The sequence below is a fragment of the Ranitomeya variabilis genome, chromosome 5 (assembly GCF_051348905.1).
Source record: "Ranitomeya variabilis isolate aRanVar5 chromosome 5, aRanVar5.hap1, whole genome shotgun sequence".
Lineage (NCBI taxonomy): Eukaryota > Metazoa > Chordata > Amphibia > Anura > Dendrobatidae > Ranitomeya > Ranitomeya variabilis.
Window position 1 is genome coordinate 83498306 of NC_135236.1, and position 21843 is coordinate 83520148.

At 44.8% G+C, this 21843-nt stretch overlaps 1 protein-coding gene across 1 annotated transcript; it reads left to right on the forward strand.

Moving 5' to 3' along the window:
- Positions 1-599: 599 nt before the first annotated feature.
- On the forward strand, positions 600-20511 carry DDX56 (DEAD-box helicase 56). Its single transcript, XM_077262758.1, has 14 exons — positions 600-817; positions 2472-2633; positions 2717-2871; positions 2958-3128; positions 3259-3349; positions 3882-4123; positions 6637-6768; positions 7647-7760; positions 7851-7945; positions 12899-12975; positions 13513-13602; positions 15821-15926; positions 17311-17402; positions 20233-20511. Exons 1-14 carry the CDS (start codon positions 767-769, stop codon positions 20317-20319), a joined length of 1665 nt encoding a protein of 554 aa, XP_077118873.1. The 5' UTR covers positions 600-766; the 3' UTR covers positions 20320-20511.
- Positions 20512-21843: the final 1332 nt, after the last annotated feature.

The window sequence follows — 21843 nt, forward strand, 5'->3', positions numbered from 1 at the left end:
AGAGCTGTAACACATGTAGGGATTGACTAACAAGCTGTCGATCAGGCGTGAGACATTGATCCGCGGGGACTCGGACATATTATTTGAGCATGCTGAGATAACACCTTATCCGAGCACGGTCGCTCATCACTAAAGGCCACCTCTCTGCTTCTAGTCTCCATCCCCTCCCCATACAGCTAATAACTAAAAATAATTGTTACAGAAAGGGGAACACAATTGGGAATGTAGTTTAGTGCTTCTTTGTGGTCATAAAACAATAAAAAAAATAGTGAAAAACAGACACAGTATTTCCTTTTTTTCTTAAAATTTACCTCTGATACTTGAAAAAAAATTAAAAGAAATCCGAATATTAAAACTAAATAAAACTTAGTTTTAGAGTGTATATAATTATTATATTAAAATAATTATGGCAGTTTCTTTCCATAATATATGAACAAACTCCATGCGCTGGGTACCATCTGCTTAAATTATTAAAATATTCCCAAAAATTAATTCCAAAGTCTTCACTTCAGGATAGTGTTAGAATTTATGGCTCAATCATTTCCTTTTTCCTGCTGTGAGTCCTCCAGCGAACTTCACTGAATTGTGACCGTCAATGTGAGACCATGTGCATGGACGCACAGTTACCACACGGTGGCGCTGCAGTACGGTCCATCCGTAAACCTAAAACTCTCTGGTCGTCTACAGTCTCTGTGGTGTTGAGGCGGCGCTCTAGGCGGCCGGTTCCTCTCTATGGTGTCAGTCCTCCCCGGTTATACACGTGGGTATGGCTACGGTTCGCTTCCACGAGCTGGGACTGGATCACCGGCTGCTAAAGGTGAGTAGAACCTTCATGGACTTATATCTGTAAGGGGGCGGAGCTTGTGGAACGTAGAACGCTCATAAAACACTGCATAGTCACGTGGGCTGCTGACCCCTATCTGCTCCCCACTAGTGGGACTACTGAGCCCATGATGCCCTGAGAGACGGATCTTAGTGCAAAACCAACAGGCTGAAATGAATTCTGCGCAATATTAATTATAGTTATCACTTAATATTGAGCAGAATTAAAGGGGTTGTGCCACCATAAAGGATCCACTGAACTAAGCAGTAATTTACAGTTATTAAAACTGATGCTCCATTCAAAAAGTAACAATCCTCCATCTCCTGAAATGGTCCCTGTTGTTATTCCGTCTGGAGCTTTATCCGTCCATCCCAGAGGCCGATCAGCTGGCCGCACATGCGCAGATCCTGTCATCATAAGAAAGAGTTCCCCCACCTCCAGTGTGCGCAGTGTGTGTGAGAAGCCCCCGCACTCACACAGGAAGGTCAGTGTGCGCAGGATGCAGATTGCTGGGAAGCGTGTACAGTGATTTTGCCTCATGCGCTCACACAGGTCTGACATCTGGGTGAGATTCTGCTTCACATGAGCGCGATTGCAGACAGATGCTCCTCGCAGTCACACAGCCACGTATATACCGTATGAGTCCTCACATAGCCTCCTACATTCAGTATGAGCCTCCTATATACAATGTGAGCCCCCACATAGCCTCCCGCATTCAGTGTGAGCCCCCACATAGCCTCCCGCATTCAGTGTGAGCCCCCACATAGCCTCCCGCATTCAGTGTGAGCCCCCACATAGCCTCCCGCGTTCAGTGTGAGCCCCCACATAGCCTCCCGCGTTCAGTGTGAGCCCCCACATAGCCTCCCGCATTCAGTGTGAGCCCCCACATAGCCTCCCGCGTTCAGTGTGAGCCCCCACATAGTCTCCCGTGTACAGTGTGAGCCCCCACATAGCCTCCCGTGTACTGCATGTGCCCCGTGTAGCCTCTGATATACAGCATGTGCCCCATGTAGCCTCACGATGCGGTCACTGTTTCAGCCCTTTTGCTGATTCGGTCCGCGGGCTGTACTGGAAGAGCCAGAGAGTTGGATGTGGCCCTGAAGCCGCACTTTGCCCAGGTCCGACTTAGAGGGTTATCCTATCGTCTTTGGCCGGAATACACTTCTCCCTACCTCCTGGCTTCCTGATTGCTGGGGAGCAGTGCACTGCTAATTGATTGACAGCTCAGACTGGGACATTGTTGCGCTGCAAGCCTTAACTATGCGCTCTCCAATGCTGATAATAGAGGCATCTTTGACTTAGTGACGTCGGAGGAGCATCAGGGGAAAGAAACTGTCCTGGATCAGCAGTCTACACTGCTCTTTAGCTTGGACGGCCGCAGTGCAGGGCTTACAAGATCTATTAGGAGGAGTGCAGGCACTGAGCATGTGCGGCCACTGATACTAGACAGTAGAGGGGTCAGTAACTTGGGTGAGGAGCAGTAGAGAAAACAAGTAAAGCTGCACTTATCATAGGAAGGAGGGGGAATTATAATAAACAGTGAACTGGAAAGTTGCTCCATTTCACAAGACTTAGTAGTGAAGATGTCACCATGCATAGAATGAATTGTGCTGTATAATCTTATACTTATGTTTCTGTTTCTTGAAAGGCTGTTGCGGATTTAGGATGGGAAAAGCCAACTTTAATTCAAGAAAAGGCCATTCCTCTGGGCATGGAGGGCAAGGATCTACTGGCACGAGCAAGGACGGGGTCGGGGAAAACTGCAGCCTACACCATCCCCATAATACAGAACCTTCTGCAGGCAAAAATGGTAGGTATAGGGATCGATGTGATATAATAATGTCCTGTGAATATATGAAAAAACATTGCCGTAATCCAAACTTCTCCATTCAGACGGTCTCCGAGCAGTCCGTGCAGGTTCTGATTCTTGTACCCACCAAGGAACTTGGCCACCAGGTTCAACAGATGGTCCGACAGCTGACAACCTACTGCGCGCGAGATATTAGAGTTGCAGACATTTCCGGCCAGACGGATATTTCTGCTCAGAGGTAAGAACCAGACTTGGAACCATAATTTGCCTCCACCAGCTTGGTGGTCTTCTTGTTTTTCTAAAGAGGCTATCTGTTCCCCTTAGACCTATTCTGATGGAGAAGCCGGACATCGTGGTTGGCACACCCTCTCGAATATTGATCCACATGAAACAGAAGACCTTGTGCTTACGAGAGAGCCTTCAGGTTTTGGTGATTGATGAGGCCGACCTGATCTTCTCATTTGGCTTTGAAGAAGATTTGAAAAGCCTCTTATGGTGAGTGGAACGGGTGTGGACCAGACGTGGTGCGGTAATGGGTCTAGCGTGTGCGCCATGAGTACTAGATTGATGTAGATGCTCCGGTGTGGTCACTGCATCATTAACTGTGGTTTTCCTGTGTCTGTAGCCAACTACCAAATATCTACCAGTCATACCTGATGTCTGCCACATTCAACGAGGATGTCCAGGCCTTAAAGGAACTTGTGCTGCACAATCCGGTGAGGCTTTTGCACTGTATAAGGGTTTTTCTGGGGTGGTTTTGTCAGAAGGGCCCCCTGAAGATAAGTGGATCACTAATTTTGAAAATCATTTTGTCTTACCCTGGATCGATCCCGATGTCTCCCTTCTGTATAACTTCATGTCCACTGCCTGTTGTCAAGTGTAATCCATATCAGCAGAAATCCCAGAGATGGAAGTAGTGCAGGCAGAACAAAGAAGCAGGCTTTCAGCTCAGGTCAGGCTAGTTATTGGACAGTGTCAAACACAATGCATGTTGGGAAGTGAGGGACGAAAGTTCTGACACCTATAGTGCTGGCAGAATGATGAAGAATTACTATTCAAGAATAGTGAATAGCAAATTATAGAGTGTGAGCATCGGGGCAGTTCTTAGACAGATTATACTAGTATATGCGGTAAGACCATGGTTTTCGGATGAGTATGATGTCCGCTCCGGCATATAGATAGGAGTCCAGAATGTGGGACAAATTATTCCTGTCTATGTGGTGACCTCCCGTGCTCCTTCTTGCTTAGGTGACCCTGAAGCTGGAGGAGTCCCAGCTGCCGGACAGTTCTCAGCTCACGCAGTATCACATCCAGTGCGAGGAGGAGGACAAGTTTCTTTTGCTTTACTCTCTTCTTAAACTCTCCCTCATCCGCGGGAAAACCATTATCTTTGTTAACGACGTGGAGCGGAGTTATCGGCTCAAACTCTTCTTGGAGCAGTTCAGTATCCCGTCCTGTGTGCTGAACTCTGAGCTGCCGGTGCAGTCGCGGTGAGTCCTCGGCGCCCCCTGTGTTCTACAGGTATTGTCCGGTATTGCAGCCATATTTCATTTATTGAATAGGACTTACTATAATGGAATGCAGCCGATGGATTGGAGTAATCCATGTTATTCACTACAACTATCAGCGATTTTAAAGGGGATGTCTACTACTGGAGAAACCCTTCCTAAATTCTTAAGTGTCAAAACAAAGCCTAACATATACTCATCTCCCACGCCAGCCCTGTTAACATGTCGGCACTGCCTCTGGGGTGTTCACGTGACCTGATTATGTCATGTGACCGCTGCCGCCAATTGGCAGGCACTGATCGCCTGCAGCCTTTACTACAGGTGTTTGCTCTGACAGTATACTGAAAGGCTACAGAGGCTTAAATGTTGACTTTTTTTTTTTCTTTTTACATTTTACAATGGAACACTTTAGCCTTTAAGCAGGGGTTGCCCAGTAGTAGACAACCCCTTTAATGTTGTGGCTGATCAGCATATATACAGTCATATGAAAAAGTTTGGGCACCCCTATTAATCTTAAGCTTAATGTTGTATAAAAATTGTTTTTTTTGCAACAGCTATTTCAGTTTCATATATCTAATAACTGTTGGACACAGTAATGTTTCTGCCTTGAAATGAGGTTTATTGTACTAACAGAAAATGTGGAATCTGCATTCAAACAAAATTTGACAGGTGCATAAGTATGGGCACCCTTATCATTTTCTTGTTTTAAATACTCCTACCTACTTTTTACTGACTTACTAAAGCACTTTTTTTGGTTTTGTATCCTCATTGAGTTTTGAACTTCATAGCTAGGTATATGCAATCATGGGAAAAGCTACTTAAAGTGGCCACTTGCAAGTTGTTCTCCTGTTTGAATCTCCTCCGAAGAGTGGCATCATGGGCTCCTCAAAACAACTGTCAAATGATCTGAAAACAAAGATTATTCAACATAGTTGTTCAGGGGAAGGATACAAAAAGCTGTCTCAGAGGTTTAACCTGTCAATTTCCACTGTGAGGAGCATAGTAAGGAAATGGAAGAACACAGGTACAGTTCTTGTTAAGGCCAGAAGTGGCAGGACAAGAAAAACATCAGAAATGCAGAGAAGAAGAATGGTGAAATCAGTCAAGGACAATCCTCAGACCATCTCCAGAGAGCTGCAGCATCAACTTGCTGCAGATGGTGTCACTGTGCATCGGTCAACTATACAACGCACTTTGTTTTTTTGCCGCCATGCATAACGCTTTTTTGGATTACCAAACAACTCAATCTTGGTTTCATGAGTCCACAGGACCTTCTTCCAAAAAGAAATTGGCTTCTCCAAATGTGCTTTTGCATACCTCAGCCGACTCTGTTTGTGGCGTGCTTGCAGAAACGGCTTCTTTTGCATCACTCTCCCAAACAGCTTCTCCTTGTGCAACGTGCGTTGTATAGTTGACCGATGCACAGTGACACCATCTGCAGCAAGTTGATGCTGCAGATCTCTGGAGGTGGCCTGAAGATTGTCCTTGACTGATCTCACCATTCTACTTCTCTGCCTTTCTGATGTTTTTCTTGGCCTGCCACTTCTGGCCTTAACAAGAACTGTACCTGTGTTCTTCCATTTCCTTACTATGCTCCTCACAGTGGAAATTGACAGGTTAAACCTCTGAGACAGCTTTTTGTATCCTTCCCCTGAACAACTATGTTGAATAATCTTTGTTTTCAGATCATTTGACAGTTGTTTTGAGGAGCCCATGATGCCACTCTTCAGAGGAGATTCAAACAGGAGAACAACTTGCAAGTGGCCACTTTAAGTAGCTTTTCTCATGATTGCATACACCTAGCTATGAAGTTCAAAGCTCAATGAGGTTACAAAACCAAAAAAAGTGCTTTAGTAAGTCAGTAAAAAGTAGGTAGGAGTATTTAAAACAAGAAAATTATAAGGGTGCCCATAATTATGCACCTGTCAAATTTTGTTTGAATGCAGATTGCACATTTTCTGTTAGTACAATAAACCTCATTTCAAGGCAGAAACATTACTGTGTCCAACAGTTATTAGATATATGAAACTGAAATAGCTGTTGCAAAAAAAAACATTTTTATAAAACATTAAGCTTAAGATTAATAGGGGTGCCCAAACTTTTTCATATGACTGTATATGGTACCCAAATACATGGCACACACACTTCTGTAAGTAGATGAAGTCTGTCATGTAGTTCTTCTTGTTCCCTCTTCTGTTGTTTGCAAGTGATTGAGTTTTATCAAGTTACAACAGCCGGCAAGAAGATCAGGCTGTCGTAACTTACTAAAGGAGGAGGAGACTAGATTTGATTCATTGGGCTTTTGTTAATAAAATGAAGCAATGTCTGGAGACTCTTTATTATAGCCAGCAGACTCTCCCGAAGGCCAGAATTTGGAGGACTGGGTCTCCTCTGTCGGCAAGGACGGGAGCCAAGGGGAAACGTTATTTCATTAGGACGCCCTTGGCTCAGTCTCTTGGATTCGTGACGATACGACATTACCTTCCGTTCTGCAGGTGTCACATCATCGGACAGTTCAATCGAGGCTTCTATGATTATATAATTGCATCGGATGAACAAGCGTTATCGGACGCGAGGGTGAAAGGAAGGAGACCGGCCGGCAAGAAAAAGGGCGGCCGAGCAGAGAAGTAAGACGTAACTCCTATGTTCTCCCACTTGTGCATGTGCATCAGCTCGGCCATTTGTTTCGTTTACGGTACATTTAACCCTTTTTGGGTTAAAACAGCAGATCCATCTAATCTTAGATGGCTTTTTAACCCCCACCTGACTGATGATTTTTTTTGTTTGCTTGTTTTTTCCTCCCCTTCTTTCGAGAGCCATAACTTTTTTTTTTTTTTACTTTTTCCATCCTCATAACCACATGAGGGTTTGTTTTTTTGGGACATAGGTTGTACAATCTCTCTCAATGCAGTAAGACCAAATGTGAGTTGTGTTTTTTTTTTTAATTATTTTATCTTTAATGGGGAAAAAAGAAGGTGATATGAACTTTTGTGTTTTCCTAATTTTTTTTTTTTTTCTTTTTAAAACTTTTTTTCTTTACATTTTACTGTATTTAATAGTCTCCTTAGGGAACTTGAAGCTGCGATCATCCGATCACTTGTGCTATACATTGTAGTGCGTGAGCACTGTTTATGTATAGGGAAAATCACAATCTCATGTGAACGCAGGAGAATCGTCATAACAAACGTGGAGGTCTTTAGCAGACCCCTGGCTGTCCGGACAACCCATCGACGACGCCAACGTGTGTTAAATGCCGCTCTCAGATTGATACCGGCGCTTAACAGGTTAAATCAGCCATCATTCACTGGGAAAGATGTGGGCTCTCCATGCAAGCCCCCATCACAGTCAGGACTGCGACTTTTGGAGTAACTGTACGTCATATGTCATGAAAGTTAAAGGGATTGCTCAACATATTATTTTAAAAATTGCCCCTAAGTAGGTAACGCTATACCCGCACATAACAGACCATTTTCCCTCTTTTCCATCTGCGGCGTTTGTCTTTCAGAGGCCAGGACAGTGAGTATGGGGTATCTCGAGGCATCGACTTTATGAATGTTTCCACTGTGGTAAACTTTGACTTCCCCTTGTCTGTCGACTCCTATATTCACCGGGCTGGAAGGTAAGTACACTGGTGTGACGGCGTCCTGTCATTTCCTCCGGTGCGCGGATTTCTTATTTAATGAGTCTCCTATTAATCTCGTCATTGCAGGACGGCTCGTGCCAATAACCCCGGCGTGGTCCTTACATTTGTGGCAAATACCGAACTTTCCTTACTAAAAGAGATCGAAGAGGCCTTAAGGGGAGGTATGCGGCTCTGTTCACACTGCGCTCTTGGGTGCACCACTGTGCAGGTGCTGATACACAGCATGGCTGACGTACCAATATTGTCCCTAGGTGTATGTATTGGCTGTCTTCAGACTGATCAAACACTGCGTGGATTAAAGGGGTTGAACTCTTAAAGAAAAAATATTTAGAATAAATATACGTAAAGCTCACTAATAATTTACTTTTATTCCAAGGGTGGCCCAACGTTCTGCTATCGTATGCGTGACACAGGACATTATCATCTGTGTGTGTGAAGGGGGCTGTCTGACTGGCTCATTTTATTAGCTAAGCCCATCCCCTTTTCTGTCAGGGCATCTCTAGCTTAGGCCTAGCCAATAAAGTAAGCCGTCAGCCAGCACTGGTTACTTACCACGGCTGAGGGCTGGTTATCATCACACTTTTGGCAATAAAAGTTTATTAGTAACTTCTCTATGTATTTGTGTGTATGTAATCAACAGGTTTACAAAAAAAATTCTCTGTCACTTCATTGGAGGTCACAGGAGACCATGAGTGTATGCTGCTGCCACTAGGAGGCTGACGTTAGGCAGAAAAAAAAAAAAAGATCTCCTTCTCAGCAGGCTACACCCACCAACCGGAACTGAGCTAGCCAGTGTTTTAGTGTCCAAGGTCTACACTCCTACCGCCTCTACCATCTTACTGTGTTTTACTAAATCAAATACAGCTAGTGACTATGGACAAATGTGTAATTTCTCCCCGTCATCCCACCTAGAGACCGAAAGAACAATGTAGCCTGATCCACATCGTACCTTATCGTGTCTACGAGGCAGAATCTTATCCACTCCCACCCCAACACATCAAGAGTGTTTGGGGCAACCGCACAGTTGGACAGGCGGGTGGGTTTTTCCTCGCACTCTTTCTTTATGGCCCACCTTCAGTGCCGCTGCCTGTCTCTGGTGCTCTTCTTCCCCGCCTATTACAGCTGCAGGCGCCTGCGTTCCTCTGCTCCTCCTCTCTCTTTTGGCGTCATTTTACCATGGCTTGTATGGCCTTTCTCCAACCATTGGGTCTCAGACATGGAGTCTTTCTATCCCTTATCTGGACGACACTGTAAGGGTACCGTCACACAGTGCCATTTTGATCGCTACGACCGTACGATCCGTGACGTTCTAGCGATATCGTTACGATATCGCAGTGTCTGACACGCAGCAGCGATCAGGGATCCTGCTGAGAATCGTACGTCGTAGCAGATCGTTTGGAACTTTCTTTCGTCGCTTGATCACCCGCTGACATCGCTGGATCGTTGTGTGTGACAGCGATCCAGCGATGTGTTCGCTTGTAACCAGGGTAAACATCGGGTAACTAAGCGCAGGGCCGCGCTTAGTAACCCGATGTTTACCGTGGTTACCAGCGTAAACGTAAAAAAAACAAACAGTACATACTCACATTCCGGTGTCTGTCCTCCGGCGTCTCAGTTTCTCTGCACTGTGTGAGCGCCAGCCGGCTGGAAAGCGAGCACAGCGGTGACGTCTGACGTCACCGCTCTGCTTTCCGGCCGCTGTGCTTACACAGTGCAGAGAAGCTGAGACGCCGGGGGACAGACACCGGAATGTAAGTATGTACTGTTTGTTTTTTTTACGTTTACGCTGGTAACCACGGTAAACATCGGGTTACTAAGCGCGGCCCTGCGCTTAGTAACCCGATGTTTACCCTGGTTACCCGGGGACTTCGGCATCGCTCCAGCGCCTTGATTGCAAAGTGTGACCGCAGTCTACGACGCTGGAGCGATAATCATACGACGCTGCGACGTCACGGATCGTGCCGTCGTAGCGATCAAAATGGCACTGTGTGACGGTACCCTAATCAAGGCCCCTCTTATCTCTCGACACACTTTCCCCTCTCTGCTGGATCATCTGCAGATCGAAGTAGTCTCTAATCCCACCCCAGCGCCTAGTATTCTTAGGTATGTAATTTGACACTGTTCCCCCAAAGAAAAAATGTCTCAACCATCTCGATCGGGATTCAGTTTCTCTGTCAGCCAGCTCCTTGCCCTCTTTGACTGTGCATGATTGTGTTTGGCAAAATGGTGTCGGCGATAAAAGCAGTTCCATTTGCTCAGTTTCACTCTCGACCTCATCAGCTGAAGCTGCTGTCGCAGTGGGACAGGACGGTCGCCTCCCTGCGTTGGCCTATAGCCCTGATCCTCTGGTTCAAGAATTCTGACTTGGTGGAGCTCATCTATCCTCATCTGTCACTGGAAATTTTTTGTCGATTTGGTGGATGGACATCGTGATGATAGACGCCTTTCTGTTGGGTTGTGGAGCTGTCATCCAGAATCTCCCGGAACAGGGCTGCCTAAAGGACAGTGAATTCTCTTTTCCCATCAACCTTCTGGGAATCAGAGCCATTTACTTGGCTGTCCTTCATTGGCAGGATCTCCTGACCCGCTGTCCTGTCTTCATCCAGTGCGAAAACACCACTGCCGTGGCATACACCAATCCCCAGGGCAGAACACAAAGCAGATCAGTCATGTCAGAGGTATTCTGCATCCTGGTTTAGGCCAAACAGAGTGTTACAGCTCTCTGCAGTGCACATCCCCAGGGTGGAGTACTGGATCGACGATTTTTCTCGGCCTTGAGGGTCCCTCCTCGGGCGAGTGGTCTCTGAATCCAATGGTCTTCTCCCAGGTCCTCCATTCCTGCTTTCTCAGGATCCCCGCTTCCACCAGAATTCACAGTCTCTCAGTTTAACGGCATGGCTGTTGAAGCCGCATTCTTGAAGGCTGCAGGTTTCTTCTACCAGTTTATCCAAATTAAGGTCAAGGCAAGGAAACAGTCATCCTCTCGCATATACCATCGGACTTGGAAAGGATTTTTTGATGGTGCAAGACCAATCCAGTTGGTCCCTTGTCTTTTACTTTTACCTCTCTCCTGGATTTTTTTTTTGCAGTAGAGCCAATATTCCAGTTGTCTCTTGGCTCATTAAATGGAACCTGTCACCCCCCCCAGGCGTTTGTAACTAAAAGAGCCACCTTGTGCAGCACTAATGCTGCATTCTGACAAGATGGCTCTTTTAGTTCGGGTCCCTGGCACTGCTGCAATAATCATTTATGAAATTGGTCCCTCATACCTGCCTGTGAAATTGTCCCGGGGGCAGGTCTTTCCCCCCTAATCCAGACGCCTCGCAGCCGTCAGTCACTCATGGCCTCTGGGCGCCGCCTCCGCTTCCTTCATTAGTGTCCCTGGCGCCTGCGCTGGTTTTTTTTTTTTTTTTTCAGGCATGCGCAGTTGCGCTGCCCTTCGAACTTACAGCGCAGGCGCCGGGGACGCTAATGAAGGAGAGGAGGCCGGCGCCCGGCGCGCAGAGGCCATGAGTGGCGGCTGCGAGGCGTCTGGATTAGGGGGGAAAGACCTGCCCCGGGACAATTTCACAGGTATGAGGGACAAATTTCATAAATGATTATTGCAGCAGTTCCAGGGACCCGAACTAAGAGCCATCTTGTCAGAATGCAGCATTAGTGCTGCACAAGCTGGCTCTTTTAGTTACAATTTAGCTGGGGGGGGGTGACAGGTTCCCTTTAAAGGGTCAGGTCGCTGCCATTTATATCCTTTCCAGAAGAGCTTGGCTTCTCGTTCTCAAATCAAAGCTTTTACAGGGAGTTGCTCACCATGTCCGTCCCAATTGACCTCTCTTGGAGCTGTGGGATCTCAATTTGGTCTTGTCTGTTCCTTAGGGTTCACCAGTTCAGTCCATTCAGGACATTTACCCTTCTCTACTTTCCTAGAAGGTTTCTGTCCTTGTAGAGATGACCTCCATCAGACGTGTCTCTGAACTTGCAGATCTCTCCTGTAGCTCTCCTTTCCTTGTGTTCCGCAAGGACAAGGTGGTCTTATGTCCAGTTCCATCCTTCCTTTCAAAAGTGGTTTCTTTTTTTCATCTCCGCTAGGAAATTGTCCTTCTTTCCTTCTGTCCATCTCCCTCTCGTCCTGTGGAGCAGTCTCTACAGAGACTGGATCTTGTCAGAGCCCTACGGCTCTATATTTCCAGGACCGCATCTTTCAGACGTTTGGAGTCTTTTTTCTTGATTCCCGATGGTCATCGTAGAGGTCTTCCCTCTTCCAAGGCCACCATTGTCAGGTGAATCCATTGTGCCATCCTGGAAGAAAAGGCCACTACACACACGTTGTGGGGGCCTCCTGGGCTTCATGCCTCTCCATCACTGCTCTGTAAGGCCGCCACCTAGTCTTCAGTTCATTCTTTCTCCAAGTTCTGTAGAGTCTATACCTATGCTTCGCAGTGGACCAGTCTTAGACCTGAGAGTAGCTATTTTGTCCCAGCTGAGGGAACTGTCTCAGGACATCTAATAGTTTTTGGTGTCCTCCAATGAAGCAATAAAGAATAGAAATTTTTTTTTTCTGCCTAGTGTCAGCCCCCTTGAGGCAGCAGAATACACCAATGGTTTCCCGTGTACCCTGGTGAAGGCTCTAAAAAAGAGATTTTTATGGTGAGGACCCAAAATCTTCTTTTTTGAGTTAACCCCTTTTAGACAAAATATTATATTGCAGTATAAGCCACGGTCCTTCCCCATGCCTTTCTTTAAATATCTTGAGTGTGGTGTCTCGGAACAGTGGCGTGACTACAGGTGGATTAGAGACTTGCCGTTTCACCCAGGTCCTGATGCTAATGCAGGAGGAAAGATTCCAGTGGCAAAAAGGAGAATGGCGCTGATATAAAAGGGGAAGTGCCGAGACGTGATTGGGCATCATGATAATATGTAGTACAGTAGACAAAGCAGTCTCCAGTGGATACTTCCCTTATTATATTGATTCTACACTATGTATGTTATTGTTTATAAGGATAGGTCATGAAGTTTGCAGACCTGGAAAATCCCTTTAACTGTGTTTCTTTGTTGTTTTTTTTCCATGTTCTCTGTGTTCTGTCACTGTAATATCCTGTCTTATGTTTCTCTTACAGGAAGCTCGGAGGAGTGTGTGCTGCGTCCTTACAGGTTCCGAATGGAAGAAGTGGGAGGTTTTCGCTATCGCTGTAGGGTAAGTTGAGTATGGACATAGGGCAGACACAGACCTCCTGAGAAAGTGGAGGCCATACTTGAAGTTGGGAATATCAGATCTTTCCTATTGCTCATTGCACCAAGTTTTATTTTCGCAGCGAAGAGGAATGAGTATCTCGCAGTGAAACTTGAATGTAAAAGTGTGACTTTTATGGGTTTGGGTCCTTTCTTGTGGACCTACTTGGGTTTTCTGTTAGAGGATCAGGTGGTCTATCAATCTGCATGAGGGTGTCTGATTCTCCTCCAACAGCAGATGTTAAGGGAAGAAGGATTAGGCATATTGGATTTCAACATGCCCAAGCCCTTGTTGTTAGTTCCCACCAGAGGCCTGTTTCCTTCAAACTAATGTGAACATGTATCTGGCTAAACCCAGTGAACATGTTAATGGGGGCGAGATGAATAAGTGGCCATACACACTGGTTCGGCTGGTAATTGTCAAAGTTTTAGGAATGTCCAAGGAATATAAGCTGGGGAGTTTGTGGTTGCTTTTATTATATGTGATGGCTTCTTCCTACAGGATGCAATGAGATCAGTAACTAAACACGCCATTAAAGAAGCTCGTCTAAAGGAGATAAAGGAAGAACTGCTCAACTCCGAGAAACTGAAGGTGAGAACTAATAATAATACTGATGTTACATCTTATATCCACTTCTCAGCTTCTGTGTAACTCCACTATAGCAGTATAAGGGTGCATTCACTCCTCTTATTTTCTCAGACAGCACACGGACCCATAGAGTTTCATTGACCCAAACACGCATCAGTTTTAAAAATGTGTCCCCGATCCGTGAGGCTCGGAGCACGTCCAATTCTCATCTATATTGCTGATCAGACTTGACTGAGCCCACACAGGACCTTGAAATGCTTCTTACAGAGACACTCCTTAGTTGCCCTGGCTGTGTGTTTCAGATCATTGTCATGCTGTGAGACCCAGCCACGACCCATCTTCAATGCTCTTACTGAGGGAAGGAGGATGTTGACCAAAATCTCACAATACATGACACCATCCATCCTTCAATACTGTGCAGTCATCCTGTCCCCTTTGTAGAAAAGCGCCCTCAAAGTATGATGTTTCCCCCACCATGCTTCACGGTTGGGATGATGTTCTTGGAGTTGTACTCATCCTCCTTCTTCCTCCAAACATGGCGAGTGGAGTTGATACCAAAAAGTTCTATTTTGGTCTCATGTGACCACATGACCTTCTCCCATGCCTCCTCTGGATCATCCAGATGGTCATTGGTGAACTTCAAACTGGCCTGGACATGTGCTGACATGAGCTGGGGGGCGGACACACCTTGCGTGCCCTGCAGGATTTTAATCCATGACTGTGTAGTGTGTTGCTAACGGTAATGTTTGTGACTGTGGTCCCACCTCTCTTCAGGTCATTGACCAGGTCCTCTTGTGTAGTTCTGGGCTGATTCCTGACCTTTCTCAGAATCATTCTTACCCCACGAGGCGAGACCTTGCATGGAGAGTTGCTTCTGCCCTTGGCGCATGTCGCCTGGCTGCTCTTGTAGGGTGCACCTGAGGCTCCTCCATGAGTCACAGCTGTTTGTCCTGTCTGAGTCACTTCCTGACCTTACCCAGGTCTTTGCCTCAGTTGACCTGACTTCTGTGCCTCCTGCTGTAATGTTCTGCAGCATCTGGCACCGCACGTGCCTCTTATCAGCAGGTTACATTTCCTGGAGGTTTTAATTTTTGAAGACTTTAATTATTAGTTTCATGTGTGAAACCCTGCAGATTTTGCTGCATATCCTCCCTTGTGCTGTGAGGATCTATCTTGACTTTATACCTTTTTTTTCTTTGTAGTCTCAGATTCGTATTAGTTTTCCCCCAGCTTTCACGGAAAGTGATAAAGTGACTTTTTAAAATGGCTTAGAAATCGCATCAAAATCGGTAACATAAGACCATTAAACTGACCCCACACTTACATAGGGACATGTGTGACATTTTGATCTCTGGGTGTCCGGGTGCTTATGCGCTTCGCAATGGACTAAACTGAAGGGCCAAAGGTGCTCCACTAAGCGTACTTTCTGATAGGCTCTCCTTGGAGAAGTCCATACATGGCCGATTACCTTTACAAGGAGCTTATCAGAAATTGAGGACCACAGTGGACGGTGAGGGTCTTCACATCCAGGTCCCCATCAATTAAAACTTTTTAATATTTCATTCTGAAATGCAAGAAGTTCTCTATTTTGATGTGTTATCCCATAAGCAATTGTCACCAATCAACTACTCTTTAGTGATCTAATCCCCAGGACCTCCATTGATCATGGGAACAGGGGTCTTAAATGCCCCAGTTTGAATAGCATGGCGCTGCTCATGGAGCGGTGGTCGCGCAGGTACACCGACCCTTCCATAGACCCTTAGAAGTGAATGCTCCATTTACACAGGAGATTTTGGCACCCTGTAATCTCTGGGGGCCCATTGAAGGACAGATTAGTATTTTCCTGTCTCCTCTTGAGACAATTCAACCGAAGTTATGCAGTACTAGACGAAATATGTAATTTGTAGACATAGGGTCGGGGTAGGTTAGGGTTAAGGTTAGGGTTAGAGGTAGGGTTAGGTTTAACTAAAACTGATGGTTGTGATTAGTTTCCAATCAGATCACTTCTGTTATTTCCTTCTCCACAGTGAATGTTTTATGATCTGAAATCTGATTGGTTAATATGGCCAATTCTTGCCCGTTGTACGTAGAAGTGTTCACACGTGATGCCGATAATGGTTTCCATTCTGTGACCTATATTCTTATTTATGACACTGCGGACATGTGGTAAATGCCATATTTTACTTTCCTAATCTCTCCTTTTTTCCTCTTCTCCCCGCAGACGTATTTTGATGATAACCCAAGGGATTTCAATCTCCTTCGACATGACAAACCCCTGCACCCTGCAATTGTGAAACCACATCTGAAAAATGTTCCTGAATACCTAAGTATGTGTGCTCTAAAATACCCGCAGGGGTATAAATGAAGAATGGGTTCCTGTGTAACTGGGTGGTGTCATCCCACGGGAAAATCTGATAATTTCCATGTACCCTGTAAGGGACGTGTGAGTATACAGAGAGACATCCCCCCCTATCCCATCCTGTTCAGGACCCTCACCTAAGCCAAAGCCAAGAGCAAATCCAATTACAATTGCTGTGTGTTTTAATAACTGGGGGCACAAGAATATCTGCACAATGTATCCCATTGTATGTGGTCACAGCCATTTGTTCCGGTGTCTCTGCCATTTATTTGTGGTTTTACATTGTGATGCCAGAATTGTCAAGGATTTTTGGGAATACAGAACAATGTAGTGTAAGCCTCGGGGCTCATCCACTATGTATCTCAGCCCTACAATAATCCAAATTCCAGGTGATCGTATCGTGCAAATCTGTATTATTGTTATTGTGCATTTATTTCTAAACTTCACATTTTTACGTCACATCATTAAACACTTTATTCCCCTATTTTCTTATAATACAGTATCTCCATACTAAGCAGTTTTGAGACGTTTCAGTAATTTAGCAAAAATTAAAAAAAATTCCCTTGGGCACAATAATGGGGTCTGTGTTGGGCCCTGTTCGCATGTAGTGTAAACTTTGCATTATTTTCTTTTTTCACTGCAGCGATTTTTGTGTGCAGAAAATCTGCATTTTTACAGTGCAGGTACAATGGATGTGATTTAACATACCCATTGAGTGTTGAAAAACATATTTTTTTAGTGCATTTTCTTTCCTTTTGGCTTCTATGGGAAGACTGAAAAATGTATGTAAAAAATAAAACAACTGTGCTTTTAAGTGCAGAATCCCAGTTTTTCTGCACTGAGGAAAAACACGTCAAATATGCACCAGAAACACACAAAAAAGGAAAATACAGTAAAAATTGCATTTATCAGAGTAGATTTCTATTAGCTTATTTTGGTGCAGACACATACAGACACGTATACGCATGTGGTGGGTAGTGACTATCTATCTTGATCTTTCACATAGCACACAAGCAGAGAGGGATTCCTGCCCTCCTTTCCTTTTTGAAAACACAGATGAGCAGCAGGGGCATACAGGAAGGTACACAGCAGTACTGAGCAGAGTAGATATGAATCCAGCTCTGGAGTGATGTAAAAGGCTTGTTAGAAAGTTCAGTGCTATTGTTCTGTTTCTCCCTCTGCCTGTTTCCTCTCCCTGCTCCCTGTACTATTGACTTCTGCAAAGTTTGTTGAAAGTACAGTCCCCGTTGAAGCAAAACAGACTAATTTTTTTTTTTCATGCTTCTGTGTTACCGCTGTGGATTATATTCCTCTTCTCATTTGTTCTTTTCCACTCTCTTCACTCATTGCAGTTCCAGCTTCCCTGCGATCTGTTGCAAATCCTCTGCTACATAAAAGAAAGAGAAGAGTTCACCCAGGTCCCTCCAAAGGACCACCCAAAAAGGTGAGCGCGTCTCAAGGGAAACATGAAATGTGCATTTTCTGTCTGTTGTACACCAATGTGACCTTGGAAAAAAGCTGAGCAGAGATTGTGAAATCTAAAAGGCTCGATGCTCAGTGGTCCCTTACCCCCCGGCTCAATCTGCTGCACATTATTACCGGCAGTGAAAAGTTAGTTTCAAATGCTGTAGTGTAAAATGTCCGGTGCAGTGATTGTGGGGGAAACAGGCACTGCCCCCGTAACATCTGTATATTGAAAATGATATTCTGCTGTAATGGTTCAGATCAGAGCTAATTCTAGTCCTGACATATTAACCTCTTTAGATGCCACGGTTTAAATTGACTGCAGCATCTAAACGGTTAGATAGAGGGAGTTAGATCCTTTTCACCCCCCTCCATTATTTTCACTGATTTTGCGATGGGGCCTCCATAACAGGCCAGACTCAGTGGAGGAGATTTGTGATGTTCAACCACTAGATGGCGCTGCAAACCTTTTAGAATGGTCTATCAAGTTACATTGACCGTGATAGGCCCTTTTTTTTTTTTTTTTTTTTTTTTTTTTTTTTTTTTTACATAGAGGGGTCTATTTGGGGATGTTTTACTATAAAACCCGACCTGATAAACATCGTTACAGACACTGCTGATCTGCAAATACCAAAGTGTATTCCTTCAGTTTTGTGGGGTTTTTTTTCTGTCTGTTTTTTTTATACAGACCCTGTAAAGTAGGATATCAGCTAGGTGTGACGACAATAGAATTTAGCACATTATACCTGCATAATTCCTTACAGACTTGTTGAGGTAGTAAGTGTTTAAAAGTAATGTACGGAAAACAATTATTCACTTCTCTCCACTCTGGGAGGATGGAGGTGCTGTCTATGGCTCTGGGGCCGGTGACAGGGAGGAACCTTATTACATCAATCCTCTATAGATTCATCCTTGTATCGGTCTAGATATAATTTAAAGAATAGCTAAACGTTCTTTTTTTTATTTTGTGCAGCATAGAAAGTTATGAAACTTTGCACGCCACTTTAATGAGGGGACTTGTCTTAATTCCTGTAAAAAAAAAAAATATATTGCATACAATGGCTCCTAGTCTATTACCTGCCCTCAGCTGCCCTGATATCAGAACATACTTGGATGACTGCAGCATTCACTGTTTGCTTTTATTGTTTAGCTTCTGAGACCTAATACCTAAAATAAATTCTTTATTGATAATTATTAAAACCTTTTAGACAAATTGCCACAAACCAGCAGCCTGAAAAACAAATCATACAAAAAGCTCCTCGTACACCCTACTACTCCCTAATATACCCTTCCTAACAGCGGAGGTTGGCACCCTAGCTTGTACGCAATGTGGCGCCCCCGCTCACCGACGGCTCACCCTGGATACCATCTGTTGAACCCTAGATAGGTGATAAATATACAACCGATACACAACAGATAGACCAGTCAACAGAAAATCGTGCCGTATAAATAAAAGAAAAGGAGGCTAGAGAGTAATCAAGTAAAGAAGGTGATGTCTTTACCTGTAATAGCAGACACTAATCGTCTTACATATTCAAAAAGGAGCCAGATGTAAACACAAACTGATAAAATAACACACATGACTAGAAAAAATGGAAACCCAGATACAAATGGAATGTCACAGGGGCAAGGGTGAAAAAACAATGAGAGATTAAAGGCCTATACTAACTGGCCCTAAATTAACCCTATTGCCACTGTCCCTGCCTAACAGCGGAGGTTGGCACCCTATAACCCAAGGCAAGTGGCGCCCCCGCTCCCGTCGGCTGACCCTCAATTACCCTACACACTTACCCTCTCACCTCTCAAAATAAAGATAACCAGCCAAAAGAGAGTGAGGGAACCACATGTGTAAGAGAAAAAAAAATTGGGCAGAGGGTGCATAGGACAGTAAATAGCCTCAAAATAGTGCGCTCAAAAAGGGGTTCAGCCTAGACCCAGCGTCAAGATGGGTACACCACACAATACACCATTGTGGTAGAAACAGGTTCCAGTCACTACATCAATTGCTTTTACTGGTACAGTGTCATATTGGTCCCAAAAAGCAAGAACCAGCCCTTTAAATCATGCCATAGACCAGTACCACAGCTGACATATTACTGGGAGCCAAAAAAGGAGGTGTTCCCCATAAACAAATAGTTTAATATTGCAGCAGAAAATTGTGCCGTATAGATAAAAGAAAAGGCCAAAAAAAATAAATAAAGCAGCAAAACGATCTTATCTGGGGTCCAAATGATGAACAAATGCCTCAACGCGTTTCCCTTCCATGATGACAGTTCGTCAGGAGGCGAATGGATAAGACGATGCCTAAAGATGCAGCATACGACAGTCATGACATCAGGAAGGGTATATTGGGGAGTAGTAGGGTGTACTAGGAGCTTTTTGTATGATTTATTTGTTTTTCAGGCTGCTGGTTTGTGGCAATTTGTCTAAAAGGTTTTAATAATTATCAATAAAGAATTTATTTTAGGTATTAGTTATTGTTATGGTGCTAGATTACTAAACCAATTTATCTTTTGTATAAGAATACTTTAGCTTCTGAGACACCAGGCATCTCATTGTGTGTATGTAGACGCACCACCCACCCACGCACGCACCACCCACGCACGCACCACCCACGCACGTATGCACTACACACCACGCACGTATGCACTACACACCACGCACGCACTACACACCACGCACGCACTACACACCACGCATGCACGCACCATACACACACGCGCACCACGTCTCCTTCCTCTGTCCTGAATCCTATGACTTGTATTGTTCACGACCTATAAAATAAAGCGAATTCTCTTCTCCCCATCCAGATGAGGAAGACCCAGAACCCACTACGGACATTCAAATACAGTAAAGGGAAAAAGAGAACAGCCGCCAAGAAAAGTGCGGAGTCGTGAGCAATCCCTCCTGCCGGATGTGCTCCATAGGACTTGTTATTTAATGATCCCACAGTGGGACCCTGCGCTTTCCCCATTATGGGAGCTGTACTGGATGTGAATGACCTGGCACAGCAGGGGTATTCCTTGCGGTCTGGACAAAGAGGATTTCAGTCGTCTCTTTTGTAAATAAATCTTATCTGTTGTACGAGCCTCATTTTGTACCGACACTGGTCAGCATCATGTGCTGAATGTTTTGTGTATACAGGGTGTCTCCATGGTTACTGACCATAAACAAGGCCTTGTGTGGTCTGATCACTTCTCATATTTTGCTTCCTCTAACAAAATCTCTGAGAGTAAAAGAGACATTGGATTAATAAGGAATGGCAGGATCTGACCCCACAAGGGTGGGCTTGCAGTCTCTAACCAATGATATATGTACTCACCCAGTGCGTGCAGTAGGGGACATTGCTAGATGCTATGGGGAGGTATCCCTGTATATCATGCTGCTGTAGAACTACAACTGCCAGCTGTGTAATTATGATTATAGCAGAATGTCCAGACGGCTTTTTCGCTCCTTGGCTGGTGCACTCACTGATGTGACACACTTTGCCCCCTTTCTAGGGCTGGAAACGTGGTATCTCCTTGAGTCGTGTTGATAAGATGGGCCATATGTCTTATCTGCCCCATGTCCTATCTTCCAAGATCATCTTCGTCCCCTGGCTTGATGTCTTGCTTTCTCACCTTGTGCTAACCTGCTGGCATTGAGGAAGATTTCCAAGAGATAAGATAATGTGTCCTTGCCCTGCCGTGCCAAATGCATCAGTCCTGTCCCGATAAAGTCCGCAGCCAAGGTGTGCTAATCACTAATGGATTCTGTTGGCTGCAATCCAAGATGTCCTTAAATCCTCAGTATTTTCTCAAGGAAAGATCTGTGCAGTTTATCTTCAAAGCTGAGTTAGCGCACTGAAAAAAAAGTGCCACATGTGTGAATTGCTGGAATCAACCCCAACTGTCATTACCCCGATTGCCAGCGCACCAGTCTGATGCGAGGTGCCACTATGGCGGCTGTGGGCTGGTATTTTTAAGCTGTGATGGCCGCAATAACGAGGGACCTTACCAGCCTGATAATATCAGCTCACAGCTGTCTGCTTTACCTTTGCTGGGTATCAAAAATAGGGTAGGGCTCCATGTCATTTTTTGTAATTATTTATTAGATTACACAAGGCTATACAACCCGTAGAGCCACATTAAAGGTTAGTTAATAGAAAACCTAAAAATTATTTTTATTGGATATGCATTAAATGGATGAACACCTCAAAAACCAGACATACAACAAAGATAACATAGAATATATTACGATAGAAATATATGGACTTGCTACCACCACCCTATACAATTACCTATTCTGCTGTCTGCCTACTAGCGGAGGTTGGCACCCTAGGAGGTACGACAATGGCGCCCTCACTCCTCGGAGGCTGTCCCAATATGACCCTAGATATGGAGAGAGACATGTGAGTATATACAGACCTAGGTAGAGAATGG

Excerpts from the sequence above, each read along its gene's own strand:
- DDX56 (XM_077262758.1), top strand. The coding sequence starts at position 767 with ATGGCTACGGTTCGCTTCCACGAGCTGGGACTGGATCACCGGCTGCTA. Across the intron at positions 3,350-3,881 it reads AACTTGTGCTGCACAATCCG|GTGACCCTGAAGCTGGAGGA; the intron begins GTGAGGCTTTTG and ends CTTCTTGCTTAG. Across the intron at positions 17,403-20,232 it reads CCAAAGGACCACCCAAAAAG|ATGAGGAAGACCCAGAACCC; the intron begins GTGAGCGCGTCT and ends CTCCCCATCCAG.